The sequence below is a fragment of the Camelina sativa genome, chromosome 11 (genome assembly GCF_030686135.1).
Source record: "Camelina sativa cultivar CO46 ecotype springtype chromosome 11, ASM3068613v1".
Classification (NCBI taxonomy): Eukaryota; Viridiplantae; Streptophyta; class Magnoliopsida; order Brassicales; family Brassicaceae; genus Camelina; species Camelina sativa.
In genome coordinates, this window is record NC_141890.1 from 42,820,150 (window position 1) to 42,837,059 (window position 16,910).

At 36.6% G+C, this 16,910-nt stretch overlaps 1 protein-coding gene, 1 non-coding gene and 4 pseudogenes across 6 annotated transcripts; 2 read left to right on the forward strand and 4 right to left on the reverse strand.

Moving 5' to 3' along the window:
* The first annotated feature begins 1,834 nt into the window (after positions 1-1,834).
* On the forward strand, positions 1,835-3,238 carry LOC147935344 (heat stress transcription factor A-9 pseudogene; annotated as a pseudogene). The gene is made up of 3 exons (XR_015571402.1): positions 1,835-1,838; positions 1,957-2,369; positions 2,460-3,238. The product of XR_015571402.1 is annotated as a heat stress transcription factor A-9 pseudogene (transcript).
* A 600-nt stretch (positions 3,239-3,838) lies between these two features.
* Positions 3,839-4,059, reverse strand: LOC147935345 (small nucleolar RNA U3). Its single transcript, XR_015573247.1, has one exon. It is a non-coding gene; the product is annotated as a small nucleolar RNA U3 (small nucleolar RNA).
* A 556-nt stretch (positions 4,060-4,615) lies between these two features.
* LOC104725929 (homogentisate 1,2-dioxygenase) lies at positions 4,616-7,070 on the forward strand. The gene is made up of 9 exons (XM_010444680.3): positions 4,616-4,875; positions 4,975-5,205; positions 5,300-5,379; positions 5,532-5,699; positions 5,779-5,954; positions 6,038-6,107; positions 6,220-6,374; positions 6,454-6,537; positions 6,627-7,070. Exons 1-9 carry the CDS (start codon positions 4,685-4,687, stop codon positions 6,855-6,857), a joined length of 1,386 nt encoding a protein of 461 aa, XP_010442982.2. The 5' UTR covers positions 4,616-4,684; the 3' UTR covers positions 6,858-7,070.
* LOC147935346 (uncharacterized) lies at positions 6,939-11,731 on the reverse strand (annotated as a pseudogene). Its single transcript, XR_015570652.1, has 18 exons — positions 11,474-11,731; positions 11,242-11,370; positions 10,984-11,151; positions 10,798-10,881; positions 10,665-10,715; positions 10,440-10,496; positions 9,962-10,044; positions 9,678-9,801; positions 9,517-9,576; positions 9,167-9,415; positions 8,930-9,080; positions 8,669-8,796; positions 8,382-8,429; positions 8,156-8,286; positions 7,988-8,070; positions 7,704-7,878; positions 7,301-7,574; positions 6,939-7,215 (listed from the first exon to the last, which is right to left on the reverse strand). The product of XR_015570652.1 is annotated as an uncharacterized LOC147935346 (transcript).
* A 503-nt stretch (positions 11,732-12,234) lies between these two features.
* On the reverse strand, positions 12,235-12,946 carry LOC147935347 (uncharacterized; annotated as a pseudogene). The gene is made up of 2 exons (XR_015573008.1): positions 12,779-12,946; positions 12,235-12,669 (listed from the first exon to the last, which is right to left on the reverse strand). The product of XR_015573008.1 is annotated as an uncharacterized LOC147935347 (transcript).
* A 575-nt stretch (positions 12,947-13,521) lies between these two features.
* LOC147935348 (uncharacterized) lies at positions 13,522-16,273 on the reverse strand (annotated as a pseudogene). The gene is made up of 10 exons (XR_015571403.1): positions 16,022-16,273; positions 15,793-15,932; positions 15,427-15,671; positions 15,193-15,343; positions 14,802-14,859; positions 14,638-14,730; positions 14,356-14,454; positions 14,120-14,211; positions 13,747-13,806; positions 13,522-13,657 (listed from the first exon to the last, which is right to left on the reverse strand). The product of XR_015571403.1 is annotated as an uncharacterized LOC147935348 (transcript).
* Between the last annotated feature and the right edge of the window lie 637 nt (positions 16,274-16,910).

Sequence of the window (16,910 nt, forward strand, 5' to 3'; positions counted from 1 at the left end):
ATAAAATATTACTTTACAACTTTCGAGTACTTTTTTTTTAGCTGTGTGCGTGGGAAATAAAATCAATTTTGCGGCTTCTTCTGTTATTATTATTATTTTTTTCTTTGAATAATACTGAACAGATTTAACTACATCTACTATTATTCAGTATTAAAGATACGATTTTACTTTAACCTGCTTATATATTAGCTTAAGAAGGTGCTTCTACAGGTCTATCAATACAACACGGTATCAAGCAACATTCCTTCTCCGAATGTAAACACAGTTCTCTATTTTTTTTTGGGTCAAAGCACAGTTCTCCATTAACCCGCAGTTTTATTATAAGTTCTGATTAGTAATAAAGTTTTGTCGTAACTGGTATAAGTTTTGTTGTAGTATTGTATACTGACTTTGTTATTTTTAATAAATATATCTAGATGAGTCTTATGGAAAATGAAGGCTAAGCTCAAGGAGGCATTACGGCGTTTTAGGTGTTTTTAACCTATCAAGGACATCTCATCTGGGATAAGAAGAAATAAAAATATTTTAGAAAATTTATTTCACATCATTTGTGTAATTTCTTGTTTTTATGCATTACTGTAATATTTTAATATTTGATTATCTAATTTGATTATCTATAATAAAATGAGTTATGTCTTTTACTTTTGAATCATGAAGATGTATATTTTAATTTAGGAAAAAAAAAATAAATAATATGAAATTAATAGCTAATGTGCCTAACAAATGATATAGCAAAATACTGTGATTAAAATTTAATGTTGTAAATGAATTGCATCTTACGAATATGCAATGGAACTAGGCACGAAAATTTGCAACAATAATTGTTTCATATTTATTTATGACGATTTTTGGTTGCACCAAAACATCATAATTATACAACTAATTTTTCTGTATAAATAACGTTACAATATTACAAATATAATATTATTTGCTTATTGTTTTATGTGGCAATAAGTTGCAACCATTTATAATTGCAAATGTGTATCATAATTATGTGACAAATTTATTATGATTATAAGTTATATTAATATGACATATCTAACAATAAATTAGTTTATTGTAAACTTTGCAACATATGTGCAACATATGTAAATTTGCAAAATCCAATAACAACAAACAAAATGTGTCTCAATTTTGTTGCAATATCATGATTTACAACGATATATTAAATAATTGCAACAAATTTCGATGTTGTAAAATGACTATTTTCTTGTAGTATTTTAGTGCGTATAACACAGAGGTTACAGTACAAACTTCTCTTTTCTTTTATATTCATCACAAGAATATCGGTTATTCCAATTTTCTATTCCCTCTATTCCTAAAAAATTGATGTTTAGAAGTTTTTACACATTTTAAAAAAAGATCATTGATTACCCCCCTACTTCCTACCTAGTTTAAATATATTTTTTTGTTTAACTAAAAATATATTATTTAATTTAAATTAATAACAATCAAAATTTTAAATATTTTTAATGATTATTTTTTGAAATTTACAAAACATCAATTTTTCTGAAACAAAAAAATATTTCAAAATATTAATATTTATGGGACAGAAGAAATATACGAAATACGAAAGTACGATCACAGCTCTATATAATACTCTAGCTTTAATAAACTGGCTTTTAACTCCCTTTTATTTTATTTTCTTTTATTTGTTTCTATAGTAGTGAAGTAGCATATTAACTGCTGTGTGCTTCTAGTACGCGACAATTGTCATTCATGCATGAAATCGAATTCAATTGTATACGGTCGGTTCTTTTTCCCATAGTCACTTAGACCACCGATTCATCTTCACCAACCACGAAGATCCAACGGTTAGAGATGGGACTATAATATGGGTGTTAATTTGTGAATTCAGAAAAGTGGGACTATAATATGGGTGTAAAAATATAAATTTTTGTTAACTTTTTTGATAGACCGTACAAGTAAACACTATTTATATATTTCCATAAACAGCAAAGAAGTTTCCAAAAGGAGACGAAGATAGTAACGGCGTTGGAAGCTATGACGGCGATTCCAAACGTCGGACGGAAACCGTCACCGTTAAAGGTGGCCAGACTGGAAGCGGAGGAGGCTCGTCTGACGACGACGTCGTTTCACCAACCAAAGAAGAAGCTGATGCCGTTAACTTAACCGACTCGTCGTCGCCAGTTAGTTTTTCAAAATTGCACGAGATAGGTCTAATAACGCCGTTTCTGAGAAAGACGTTTGAGATCGTCAATGACAAAGTAACAGACCCGGTTGTATCATGGAACCCGACCCGTAAAAGCTTCATCATCTGGGATTCTTACGAGTTCTCAGAGAATCTCCTTCCTAAATACTTCAAACACAAGAACTTCTCAAGTTTCGTCCGCCAGCTCAACACCTACGTAAGGATAAAACGAATTTTTCTTGGTTTTTACTTTTTAGCTATGTTTCTTGTGTCGCAAGCTTTGTAAATTAAAGCTAGGGTTTTGTAGGGGTTTAAGAAGGTAGATTCAGATAGGTGGGAGTTTGCTAACGAAGGGTTTCAAGGAGGTAAGAAACATTTGCTTAAGAACATCAAAAGGAGGAGAAGCAAAAGTAAATGTAACAAGGAAGCGAGCACCACGGGGTTGAAGAAGGCAGAGACAGAGGCTGAGTCACTGAAGGAGGATCAGAACTGTCCAATAAGATTGGAGGTGTTGAAGTTGAAACAACAACAGGAAGAGTCTCAAGATCAAATGGTCACTGTGCAAGAGAAGATACACGGAGTCGAAACAGAACAAAGACATATGCTAAGCTTCTGTGCAAAGTTGGCCAAAGATCAAAGATTTGTTGAGAGGCTGGTGCGGAAGAGGAAAATGAAACAACAGAGAGAGCTCGAAGTAACTGAATTCGTGAAGAAGTTGAAGTTGCTTGACGATCAAGAAACTCAAAATAACTTGGTGGATGTGGAAAGTCAGCTGATAATTAGAGAATTTATGGCCATGGCTGCAACAACACAACCAGATCATGAGTCTGACATTTCCATGAACAATAATCAAAGTGGGAGTACGAGATGTCAGCTTAACACAGAGGACCTACTTGTTGACGTTGGTTCAATGGGTGGAAAGAAGATTGATGTAGATGTAAATGGGAGAATCGAGTAAAACAAAAAATATAGAAGGACTTGTACAGAGTTGTCTGGATTATACTGTTAGCTCTTGTAAAATGTGTAGCTCTTTATTCCGTTAACACTTGATTGCGTTTTGAATAATGGTTGATTTTATAGTGTTAATTCTAGGTTTTTATGATCTACAAGGTTTGAAATACAAAAGTTCACAAATCCCACTCTAGTCTTTATGTGGAAGCAAAAAGTAAATTAAGTTCGGGCAACACAATAAAGAGGAAAAAAAAGGAACCTGTCAGACCATAATCTTGATTCTTGAAATAGCTAGGTTGATGAGGTTTATTACTTACCCTTTTTCCAAGATGATCATATGGCTCGGAACAACAAAACAAAACGAACCCATAAATGTGAAAATACTTAGATGGTGGATGCAAATTTACAATGAACAATTAGAATCACACAAGATAATGTTAGCCTAACATTCCTGGTAACTAAAACTGCGGGTTTTTTCCGAGATAAATATAGTATTAAAAAATATTGAAATTTGTAAACGTCATGGAAGTTTATTTGTACATAAACCTTGTTAGAGATCTTTGTTTCAGTTTACGAAGTTTCTTGCTATACAATCAACCTATGGGTTCCATATGGAACAAAGATAAATCCACATGTAAATAAAATTGACATGTCACATGTAATCGAATAGCTTCTGTTCGCAATTTAGACACGCCCAAAGTAGTAAAGGAAAAAGATTTAGGGGATGAAAAAAAGAGCCTGTCAGACCGCCGTGCGACCACCCCGGCAAGGTAGAACCGAGCCGAGTAACGATCCTCTACAGGACCGGATGCGTCCGAGGACAGATCGTGGCCGTGTTAATCACGCTCTGATCGCACGGTCATGGTTCATCAACCAGGGTTAAGGGCCCGTCTCCTAAGAAATCAAGGAAACAGAGGTACGAGCCTATAGAACAGATCCTGTTCAAGTAAGGTCGTGACCATTGCTACTTCCTCGCCATATATAAACAAGAATCATTCTCACTAACCCACCGGTGTGGGATAAAAAAATCAGCAAGTCAAAGCAACCAAAACTAGGCCTAATTATAAATAAAGCCCATTTATATTCAAACTCTTATAATTAGTCAAATGCATTGGATTGTTACATATTTTGACCCTAGAAAGAGTAACATAGCTATTTACTGCTTCGAATCAATCTTTTCCCGGTTTTTGCCTGTTTTGGATAAAGCGGATTTAAGTGTTGTCTAAACATTTCAAATTCATCCCGATCTCTTACAATTAGTCAAATGCATTAGAATGTTACATATTTTGACCCTAGAAAGAGTAACATAGCTGTTTACTGCTTCAAATCAATGTTTCCTCTCGGTTTTAGCCTGTTTTCTCGGCTTAAGCTTGTTTTGGGATAAAACGGGTTTAAGTGTTGTCTAAACACTCGAAAGTCAACCCAAACTCTTATAATTAGTCAATGGAATTGGATTGTTACATATTTTGACCCTAGGAATTGGTTGAAAACATTGCTTGGATCAACACGCCACGTCAGCATCACTTCCACATGTATGTATGTATCGATCATCGTCTCTCTCTTTGACTCTGTGAAGAAGCCATGGAAGAAGAGAAGAAGAAGCTTGAAGAGTTAAAGTATCAATCAGGCTTCGGCAACCATTTCTCATCGGAAGCGATCGCCGGAGCTTTGCCGTTAGATCAGAACAGTCCTCTTATTTGTCCTTACGGTCTTTACGCCGAGCAGATCTCCGGTACTTCTTTCACTTCTCCACGCAAGCTCAACCAACGAAGGTTCTTCCGTTTACTCTTACGTATCTTCGGTGTTTTTTGATTTTGTAAATTTTGATGATTTTTCGTTAAAAGTTTTGATCTTTTTCCATCTTTGTTCAGTTGGTTGTATCGGATCAAGCCATCGGTTACACATGAACCGTTCAAGCCACGTGTACCAGCTCATAAGAAGCTTGTGAGTGAGTTTGATTCATCGAACAGTCGTACGAATCCGACTCAGCTTAGGTGGAGAGCTGAGGATATTCCTGAATCGGCTACTGATTTCGTTGATGGGTTATATACTATTTGTGGAGCTGGAAGCTCGTTTCTTCGCCATGGATTCGCTATTCACATGTATAGAGATCTCTTGTGCTAGTTGATTTTGGGGGTTTGGTTATAGTCTGGTTTTAGATAAAGTAAATGATCTTTGATTCATTTTTTGTTGAAGGTATGTGGCTAACAAAGGAATGAAAGACTCTGCCTTTTGCAACGCTGATGGTGACTTCTTGTTAGTTCCTCAAGTAGGAAGTAAGTTTAGTAGTTCATTGTTTATAAAGTTCACATCTTTTGGTATGGAATTTAAGATGAATCGTTGGTGTGTTTAGTTTAGTAAGTTATGTATAAGCAACGGATTCAAGATCTTTCCTTGATTGATTCTGATGTTCTGAGTGGGTGTTTAGGGCTATGGATTGATACTGAGTGTGGAAGGCTATTGGTGTCTCCTGGTGAAATTGCTGTCATACCACAAGGATTTCGTTTCTCGGTAGATTTACCAGATGGGAAGTCGCGAGGTTATGTTGCTGAAATCTATGGGGCTCATTTTCAGCTTCCTGATCTTGGACCAATAGGTACTCTTGAGTTCTTGTAGATTCAACCTGAATAACCTGGATTGTGTTTATAAGGAATTGTATCGTTGGATATGTACAGGTGCCAATGGTCTTGCTGCACCTAGAGACTTTCTTGCACCAACGGCATGGTTTGAAGATGCATTGCGGCCTGACTACACCATTATTCAGAAGTTTGGTGGTGAACTCTTTACTGCCAAACAAGATTTTTCTCCATTTAATGTGGTCGCCTGGCATGGCAATTACGTGCCTTATAAGGTGAATACATGTGTATTGAGGGCATATAAGCTTTTGAAAAATCAACACACTTTTTGTCTAAAGATATCATTTCCCATCTGCAGTATGACCTTCAGAAGTTTTGCCCATACAACACCGTCCTCTTAGACCATGGAGATCCATCTATAAATACAGGTTGGTGGTCCTCTGCACTAAATCTATTCTTATTTCTGTTTCGTTATGAGTAGGTTACTGGTTCTTTGTTGTAAATCACACTCACTCTTTGGGGGAATTATTGTACTCTCAGTTCTTACAGCACCAACGGATAAACCTGGTGTGGCCTTGCTTGATTTTGTCATATTCCCTCCTCGATGGTTGGTTGCTGAGCATACTTTTCGACCTCCTTACTATCATCGTAACTGCATGAGTGAATTTATGGGTTTAATCTACGGTGCATACGAGGTAAACCGCATCAAGATCCTGCTTCTGCAAATCATTCGCTTAACTACTGAAATCTGTAAACTGACTTAACAATTCACAGGCCAAAGCTGATGGATTTCTCCCTGGCGGTGCAAGTCTTCATAGCTGTATGACACCTCATGGTCCAGATACTACCACATACGAGGTATCAGTTCATTTTCTTCGGAGATCATATTGATCCCCTGAATGTGAAATACAATTCAAGTCTGAAGTATTTTTGTAATTATTTTGTAGGCGACAATTTCTCGTGTAAATGCAATGGCTCCTTCTAAACTCACAGGTACAATGGCTTTCATGTTCGAATCAGCCTTGATTCCTAGAGTCTGCCATTGGGCTCTGGAGTCACCTTTCCTCGATCACGACTACTACCAATGTTGGATTGGCCTCAAGTCCCACTTCTCACGCATAGACTTAAACAAGACGAATGCTGAACCAACAGAGAAAGAACCACGAGCTTCGGTGTAAAGAAAACACTTCACACTTTCAATACCCAGTCTGTACAGGCCTTCACCATATACATGTATAAGAAAGCATACAACAAGAACATATGTAATTAGTAGGTAGTTTCTTCATATCACTTTAGTTACATCGTAATGTACTCTGAAGCTAATATGACTGTGTTCGTTTAGATATTAATGAATACATAACCGTGGCAATTACATTCAGGCCACAACATCAGTCAGTTTCACTTTCATCTTCATGATACCTACTTGCACTAAGATCTCTTTCTTCGACTGTTCTACTTTCAAAACAGTCGCTTTTTTGCCAAGAGAAGAAACAAACACCGAGCTACCAACTTCAGGAACCTTTTGAGCCGCAGCTTCTGTTAATACAGAAACATGGTTCAGATTCGAAGATCATAACCAGACAATAGCTATATTTTAAAGGGCTTAAACTTGTTTAAATACCAGAAATTGGTCGTCTCTCTACCACAGATGATGAACGAATCCACTATCTTCATCATTTGTCTTTTCGACTTTTGTTTGGAGTTGTGTAGCTACCTTTGACTGAGAAGATTGTGCAGCAGATGAACGAAACTGTTGCAATGTTCTGCGAAGTGTAGAACGAGTCATCGAACCAGCCTGAGTTAGTTCTCGTCTCAATTGTCGTCTCTCTTTAGCGGCATGGTCGTTAATGTTCTTTTGCGCTGTGAGTAGATTCTCATGAAGCTCTCTTGAGAGCCTAGAACGAAAAAACAAAAGAAGAAAAGCATAAAGTTGAAGCTCATAGTTCCTGACTCTGAGGTCTTAAAATTCTAATCACTTTTAGATCTTCAGTAGTTTAATCTCTTCAATAATCATAGATTCGTACCTTATATAAACACGTGCCTCATTCAAAAATCTCTGATATTCCTGCTTGTACCGTTCCATGTCAAGTATGACCCCATTGATCTCAGCACTTGCAGAGCCATAAAGTTCACGAGCACCCTCGATAATATCACATGGAAGCCCCAACCTTTCGGCTATGTTTATTGCATTCGAACGACCTGACAATCATTTTTCAATGTGGGTTGGTTAAGCATATTAACTCTGATTCAATTTTAGGGGTAAACAAATCGATCATTAAAGAGTCTAGATGAGCATGTAGCTAAAAACCTGGTACTCCCCATAAGATTTTGAAAGTGGGTTTTAAGTTCAGGTCATCAAACTCCATGCAAGCATTCTCAAAAGCAGAATTGCTACAATAGATGCAGAAAGAAAAAGAAGTTAATACTCTTTAAACCCTTGGGTAATCCGAGAAAAATGGCAGGTGAATTTAAAAACCTGTATTTAAGCGTCTTAAGTTCTCCGTGGTGTGTAGTTGCCATAGTGAGTAGAGAACCGCTTTCTGCAAAAGATTCAAGAATTGCCATTCCTAATGCAGCTCCTTCAAGCGGATTTGTTCCAGCTCCAACCTGTTAATAGCGCAAGAGTTCAAAACATATTCTTGCAAGTAACAGTTTTCCCATTATTTTCCCTTTTTCAAGTAATGGCCAGTCTTTTAACTTACTTCATCTAACAACACAAGTGATCTGCTTGTTGAATGTGAAAGAATTTCCTGCAAGTCAATCAATCAGAGTAAAAGACACATAAGTTGTATACATATTAAGAGAGTTACATCTTCCAAACTGATTAAACAATCATTCGAAACCGGATAGAAGTTTTACCAAAACTGATAAATTAAGCGAGTTCAAATTTCATAAGAATAAAGTGTTTTACAGTTGCCGAAAAAGGGCACAAAAGGAGAAATCTATTGAATGTATAAAAGTTGTGACGACAACAGAGAATCAGACTTACACTAATTTGCTTCAAATGACCAGAAAAGGTAGAAAGTGACTGCAGCAAAGATTGTTCATCACCAATATCAGCATAAATGTTGTCAAACCAAGGTATGCGTGCAGATTCAGTTGCTAGAACATAAAGACCTACAAAAACCATTACAATCTTTTAATTGATATGATGTTAAGTTACTCAAATCTCTCACTCTCTCCCAAGGGCTTTATATCTTTGGTGGAGTTTTTAATTCACAGAAGATACTGTAAGTTTCATATGTCTTACCTGATTTTGCCATCATCGCAGCGAGTCCAACTGATTTCAAGCAAATGGTTTTACCTCCTGTGTTTGGGCCGGTAATAACCAAAACCTTAGTGCCTTTAGAGATCTGGAAATCAGCTGGAATTGGTGGAGCTCCTGAGAAGACCGTGTCTGCCTGAAAAATCAACCATGTATTTATTAACAACTTCGGCTAAAACGCATCATCAATCTACTCAAATGATCATAGCATGAGAAACTTACTGTTTTATGATATTTTACAGTCTCCCGCGTCTTTCTTATGCTTTTCTTGTGTTGGTGAAGCAATAGAGGATGATAACATCTAGGTAGATACAGCAACCATTCTTTTCTAGAAATCGATTCTTCGCTGGATAAGTTACTCTCCGGTGAGTTTTCTCCACCAGACAAAGATTCAACCCCATCTTCAGGTGGCAAGTATATATCAGGATGTGCACCACCATATGCACTACTGTAAGTTGCTCGAGCGTTTATCTGGCAGGAAAAAAACACTCATGTTTGGAAGGTCATGTTGCTGGGATTTGTTTTGCTTCAATGAAAAGAGAAATGGTTGGTAGTTTTAAGTATACACTTACCACATCCAGCTTAATGGAGTAGTTCAACACCACCTCGATATCATAAAGATCAACGTGCATCTGTTTTGCTTGCATCAAATTGAACAAAAATGTCAACAAGCAGAAAACAATAAGAATGAAAGATACAGAATTCTAACTTTAAGAAATTTATACTCAATTACCTTTTCAGTAAGCATTGAAAGAATTTCTGCCTCAGCCTTGGCAACTGATGCTCTCGCACTTTGAAGGTCATCGTTCATAGAGACTGCAGCTATTGGCTCCGCCGCAGTCCCTCCACCTGAACCACTGTAACAAATATTACCTTCAAGAGACAGAATCTGAAAATAAATCACTAAAGGAGAAGCATAACTTCTCAAGAAATTGGTCAATGGTAATGAAACTCTTTCTTAATAATCTGGAATTCTGAATCTTCTTTGCTAACTGAAATCTAAAAGTTCAATTTTACCTGGAAAGCAGAAGACCATTAACAGAAGTTAGTTGATTTGAGCTCATTTGTATACACCATCTTCCATCAATTTCAGCCGCTACCTGGAATATTATTTATATAATTACTAGGGCCAACGTCAGAAAATGAAGAATTGTTCCTTTACCTACACCGCCAAGTAGAGTGGTCCATGATCCTTATATATTACCCAAGGAATGTGGGATTCTAATAGGCCTCCTCGAGATGTGGGTGGGAAACGGTCCAACGGGAAACAGTCCAAGCCCAACATCTCGGAAATACAACAAGACATGCGGGCTACATAGGTAGAAACCATTTCTTTGTGGGAAATTGCTTGTTGGACCTAACCATGGGCTCTGATACCATATTAGGAATTATGAACATCCAACCCAAAACCAATTGGCAATGAGTGGAGTGGTCCATGATCCTTATATATTACCCAAGGAACATATCCCAACCGATGTGGGATTCTAATACTTACCATGACAGATTCGTCACTTTTTTGGCTCCTTATAATAGCATCAATCAGTTGCTGCAGCTGCAAGGAGACATCAGGAAGGTTTCAGACAAAATAACTTTAAAATACATCTTCTCAAAACATGTTTATAGTAACCAAGATGTATTCAAAGAGCTAAGATATCAAAGAAACTCAAAAACAGTTTTGACATTCTTCAATTTACAGTTACAAAGAAAAAACGAAATTGACCTTTCTTTCAAGTGTCTGCACACGTTCACGTGATTGTTTCAGGGCACTACTCTGAAACAATAAAAGATAAGTTCAACATAATGATCATGCTTCTTGACGACAATGTAGTCATTAGGGAGACAAAAGAACAAACCGCGGAGTCTTTGATTCTACCATCAGGATCTATAACTTGTTCAACCAACTTGACAAATGATCTATTTATCACAGGGTGCATTATCTGCAAGAGAGTTAAAGAACACACAAAGACAATATGAGAGGGATGCACCACAATGCTGAAGTTAAAAAAAGTATCAAAAATTTGGAGAGAAACTGCAAATACCAATTCAGATAAAGGCATAAACCGTTTGTACAAATCTCCATCTTGCTTAATAGAAGCTTTCAAATCAAACTGCAAATTATCGAAGAAACGAAGAAGAGAAGCCACTTCAAGTGCTTGATCTGCTCGTAAAGAAAGCCTCCTCCGAGCATGACGAACTCCCGATTCAACCTTCACAATAACAAATTAAACAATTCAAAACTATACAAATTCATAAAAAGAAAATCACTTTAGAGATTTGAGGATGATGAAAATATTTACAAGAGAGATATGAATGCTGGAGAGGTCAAGACAGAAGGAACCATGTTGAAGCATTTTAATGGCGGCTTCTGTTTCATCCAAAAGCTTCAAACTTTCATCGAAACTCTGGTCAAGAGACCAAAGCTTTTTCTAAAAAAAACAACCCAACACTGTCTATGTCAATTCATAGCAGAGGAAACATCCACGGGTAGCTACATATAGAAGAAAACCCAAAAAGAAATAAAAATCAAACCTTTGTAGCTTCGCGACCTAGAGAAGTACGAGCAAAAGAAGCGACAACATCGCAGAGCTTGTCCCATTCCAACACTCTCAAGCTATCGACTTGAGATTTTGATTTCGATCGGCAAACAAGAGTCGGAGGAGATGATGAAGAAGAGATTAAACTCAGATTAACAACACTGTTTTCTGTTTCCAATTGAGTCTCTAATCACTAGGCCACAGTTGCAGTAGGCTACGGATAAAGTCTGCATTTTTATTTTTTTATCCTTAGGTTTTCAGAGAAGAAGAATTGTAATAATCCAATTTCAATCAACCAAAAATTTCCTAATTTCCATCATATTCGTGAAACCTTATCTCTTTGACTTGTGATGTTATATATTCCTTCCGTTTTAAAATATAAGATGTTTTAACTAAAACACGTAGATTAAAAAGCTTTTACTTTTAATAAGTTCAACTAATCAGAAACAATACTGCACAATATAAAATATTCTCTCCGTTTCAAAATATAAGATGTTTTAGAGAAGTTTTTTTATTTCATAATATAGTATGTTTTCAAGTTTCTATGCAACTTTTAGATTAGTTTAGTATTTTATATTATGCAGTATTATTTTTGATTGATTGAACTTGTTAAAAGTAAAAACTTCTTAATTTGGGTGCTTTAGTTAAAACATCCTATATTTGAAACAAAAAAAAAATTTCTAAAACATCTTATATTTTGAAAGGGAGGGAATATGTTTTTGGAACTGAGAGGAAAAGAGAAGAAGGTCACACAAGTCACAAATCACAACAAGTCTATTGTTTCATAAGGTACATGTGATTAACAATAACAATACAACAGTGGTGGGTTAACATATGGGATATTTAGAGATTTTTTTGATTTACAACGGTATTTTGGGGGTTTTGAGAATTGAAAATGAATTTAATCAAAGAGTTACAAGAGGCTCTTCGTTGGTTTTGGTGGTGTCATTGGCAGCTGTAGCCTCCTCTTGTTTTGTTGGCTCAGTCTCCTTAACAGTTTCGACGACAGCTTCTTCGGTCTTCACCACCTCTGGGGGCTGGCTCAGCTTCTGCAGGCTTGGCGGTTTCAGCCTCGGCAGGCTTGGCTGGTTCTTCCTCTGCAGGCTTGGCTGGCTCAGCTTCCTTCTGTGTCTCTGCTACATCTTCAGCAGACTCTTCCTTCTTCTCTGCGACAACTTCATCTGCCTTCTCCTGTTAATCAACCGGGAAAACGAAATGACAAAAGAATCACACACCATCATCAAACCATAGACAAAAATGGATAAGAGGCGATTGTCTCTAATGAAATTGAACTACAAACCTGAGCTACGGTCTCGGTTTCAACATTCTTGGACTCGACGACAACGTTTTCAGTGGTGGCAGAGGTTTCAAGGATATTAGACTCCTTAGGTTTGCTCGCACAGCCTCCCATGGTGTTTAAAGAAAAGAAATTGGTTTGAAACAAAAACAAACAAACAAATTTACACAATGGGAAAGAACTGTGGAGCTACAAAAAATGAAACTCCTTTTTCTGATTCCTTTCAAGAAGCCAAAACTGTTTTCTTATTTTCCTTATTAGAGGCTGAGCGAATGTAGCAGAAGACAACAAAGAGATATATATAGTGGTTTATACGGAACAACCAACACAAAGCTATTTCAGGAAAATGACTAAAAACATTTCATGTCACCGTAGATTCTTTAAGGCTCTTCCCTGTCAACGACCTATTCTACAGAGAAAAAAAAAAATAAACCTCATTCTCAACCGCTCTTATGTTTTTGGTTTTTAGGCCAAAAACTCTTCCTGTGCCAGATAGACTCTCGAGTCTCGACCATAACAAGAGTGGGAAATTGAAATAAAGAAGCAAACACTAGGACCAAAATCTGGTGGAAAACCTCTTTTAGACAATTGAGTTTAGATCTGTTTTCTAGTTTGCAAAATGGTTGGTTATAAGGTAAGATAACTGTTTCATATATGAAAAGAAAAAAAAAAAAAAACTGATAATGGCTATAAGCCTTCACATTTCAAAAGAATTTGTTCACTAGGTCAGCTACCATAGCTTCTATTCAAGTTTGCCGCTGCTGCATTATCCGTGAAACCACTGTTGGGACCATTCTTGACAAGGGATTTGTACATTGTTAAAGCTTGAGCGATCATGCTACCAGGGTTGTCAACAGCACTCGGAAGCAGCAATGTGTTACCCTAACAACAAATATAAAAACTCTATTAGATAATCCCAAGGGAGGACGAGATTAGAAAGCAGATGAGATCAAGTAAAATGTTGTATTTACCTTTTTAGCAATGTTGCCAAAAGCATTAATGTATTGCTCCGCAGTTCTCAAACTCGCAGCCTGCACCACGATTTTAAGCATATGAGGTCTCAATTTGGAAAGCAAAACAAGTAAAACTTAAAGTCAGCATTTGCAAGTCCAATAAGCCACTGAATCACTACTCAAAGTCAGGGAGAATCAGTCATGGGAAAACAGGGTTAGATGACAATGCATTCACATTTGAAGGGTTAAGTAGCAATAAACACCTAAGTGATCAAGTTAAAACTAACAATCTGATAAAACAGTATTAACACCTAAGTGATCAAGTTAGTTTATTTATCTCAAAATTCTGGAAATCATGCTTAGAAACCACTGCTTGATCTAATGAACTCACCTCCATTCCACCAGTTGCCTTGAGGGATTGAGACACCATGGCCAGTCCATCAGCTGTTGCTTGTGCTCTAGCTAATATTGCTTCGGCTTCACCTGGAGAGCATACAGCACAAATAAAGAAAACGTTAGTATGAAATAAACAGAGTCAGTTATGATGAGTTTAACTGACAAATGGCTCCACGTCTTAGTAATATGAGTTCACGTTTTTCAAACTTAGTATGTTTACTAAATACTAACCCTGTGCTCGATTGACTTGATCCATCCTTGCAGCTTCTGATTCCAAGATTACAGAACTTTTCTTACCATCAGCTCTATTAATATGGGCTTGCCGTTCTCCTGTTAAAGTTAGTATAGCAGATTATGAGAAACAAATTGAGCAGGCTTATTGTTTTCTCATTGTAAATAAATCAAAAAAGGGAAATGGGTAGCTTTGAGCCAAGAATTTGAACGAAATTAGCTGTAGCAAACATAGTTCAATCCCAGAACATAAACTCTCAAGGATAAGCCACGCAAATTTACCTTCAGACTCAAGAATCTGGGCTCTCTTTCTACGTTCAGCTTCAGCTTGCATTTCCATAGCAACTCTCACTCCATTAGGAGGCATGATATCCCCTGGATATACATGTATTAGAAACAAGGCCAAAAGGGTATCCAGCAAAGATTCAACAGAATTAATAACTCACTGATCTCATAACGAAGGCACTGAAGACCCCAATCTTGTGCAGCAACATTGATGGCTTCCTGCAAGAGTAATTCATTTCAAAATTGTTCAGATGCTTCTGATATCCAACACATAAACTACAAACGCATAATGCATTCCAGAACACATCAACTACAATGCTCTTATCTTAGAAATGTAAACTCAAACTCATATAGCCAGCTATCATGAACTGAACAACACAGTTAAACAATCTGAACTTAATCTTAAGTAGTAATATAAGACCCACTACAGATGCACATTAACATCAATGACTATGAACTATCAAAGGACCCCAGTTTTCAATTTGAAACGAACATCAAGTACATTAAAAGCAAACAACCAAAAAAACTGAACCAGAAGCAAAGAGAACATACCACAATTTTTTCATTTAAAGTGTCTCGTTCCTCAAAAGTCTTGTCAAGAGTAATTTTCCCAAGCTCACTACGCATTGTAGTCTGAGCCAACTGGGACAACAGCATAGATTGGATTCTCAACACCATAAGAGGCCAACTTAGGATCCACAATCTGCAAAGAAACTCAAAGATCAATAAACAATTTAGGAAGAATATCAAAATTTATAACAAAAAATTGGAAACGAAGATAAACACCTTAACGTATAGAACACCATCGATGTGAATGCTAAACGTTATCCTTTGTAATCGCAGTCTGATTACCAATAGGAATGGCTTCCTCCTTTAGAGAATGAACATAAGCAATACGATCCACAAGCGGAACGAGGAAGTGAATCCCCGACTGCAAAGTCTTGACGTATTTACCAAACCTCTCAATCACACAAGCTTTCCTCTCCGGCACGATTCTGATCCCCCAGTTAGACGGCGGATTAATGTGGTAGCTACACACAAACAAATTCCAGCGAAGATCCGTTAAATCAACCTAACCTAACCAATCAAATCCCAAAGTTTCTTCTACTACTGAAATCGGAATTCCACAGAGCGTATATAGGTTTAAAATACCTGTCGTAAGAACTGCTGGGTGTGAGGAGAAGTTGCGAACGCCGGAGAACTGTTGCGGCAGAGCAGCTCCGGAAGATTGATGAAGAAACCTGGAGGCAAAGGATTTCGACGGAGACGGTGACGGCTTCTTGATTTGGTAACTACAAAAATAAAATAAAAAACGAAATCAACACAAAAATCCGAAGAGGTTTTCACAGAATGTATACGAAATCGTAAGACTGAAACGAACTTGGTGAGAGGACTTCCGGTAGAGCTGAAAGTTACGGACGGAGGTGGTAGTGGAGGCGGCGGCGAGTGACGATAGTATCTTGGGAATCAGCAGGCGGAAAGCATAGGGAGGAATTTGACGGCGGCGGTGTAACCACCGGATCTTGCAAGCGCGAGCTGACTCATCTTTGAAGGAGCTGTTGTAACAAACTCTCTCTGAACTTGAACTTGGAGAAGGGGAAATAGAAGAAGAAAAAAAAAAAAAACCCCTTTAAATCTTTTTTTTTTCAATTGTTTGTGTCTTTCTTCAAGCTCTTTTTAATTTGACGGGTTGACTTATTCTATACTAGTTATAAGAAAAAAATTACTTGGAGGAGAAGCGGTTTAAAAAGTGTCAAGTAAAAAAAAGTATATACGTCGGGAAAGGGTCAAAAGAGAGATTGAGCTTCTTTTTTTTTATTATTATTCTTGCTTAACACGAATTTGTTAAAAAGGCTATAAACCCTAAGACTTTGATGAATAAACCTGTATTATGTTGTCTAATTATAAGATTACGACATGTAAAAAATTTTAAAGATAAGATTTGTCACATGTGTTTCCTTTCTAAAAAAAATGGCAAGTTATTATGATTTTTGTAAGATTAAAAATTTATATACATGGTTAAAATATAAAATGACTAGATAAATCCCAGCTATTTGTGGATGATATAAAAATTTTAAATTCATTTAATTTATAGAATATAAAATTTGAAAATTAAATTAAATCATCCATATAATTATATAGAATAATATTGAATACACTATCAAATCATTCACCGACTGAAAAATTTAATAACATTACATTAATTTTTTATTTTGATTCTCACAATTTTCTTATATTATGTTAACTACTAATTTTAACACATCAAATTT

Bases quoted from the DNA above. Each gene is read 5' to 3' on its own strand.
- LOC104725929 (XM_010444680.3), top strand. From the start codon at position 4,685: ATGGAAGAAGAGAAGAAGAAGCTTGAAGAGTTAAAGTATCAATCAGGC. The intron at 5,380-5,531 runs GTAAGTTTAGTA...GTGGGTGTTTAG, and splicing joins GTTAGTTCCTCAAGTAGGAA to GGCTATGGATTGATACTGAG. The intron at 6,538-6,626 runs GTATCAGTTCAT...ATTATTTTGTAG, and splicing joins CAGATACTACCACATACGAG to GCGACAATTTCTCGTGTAAA.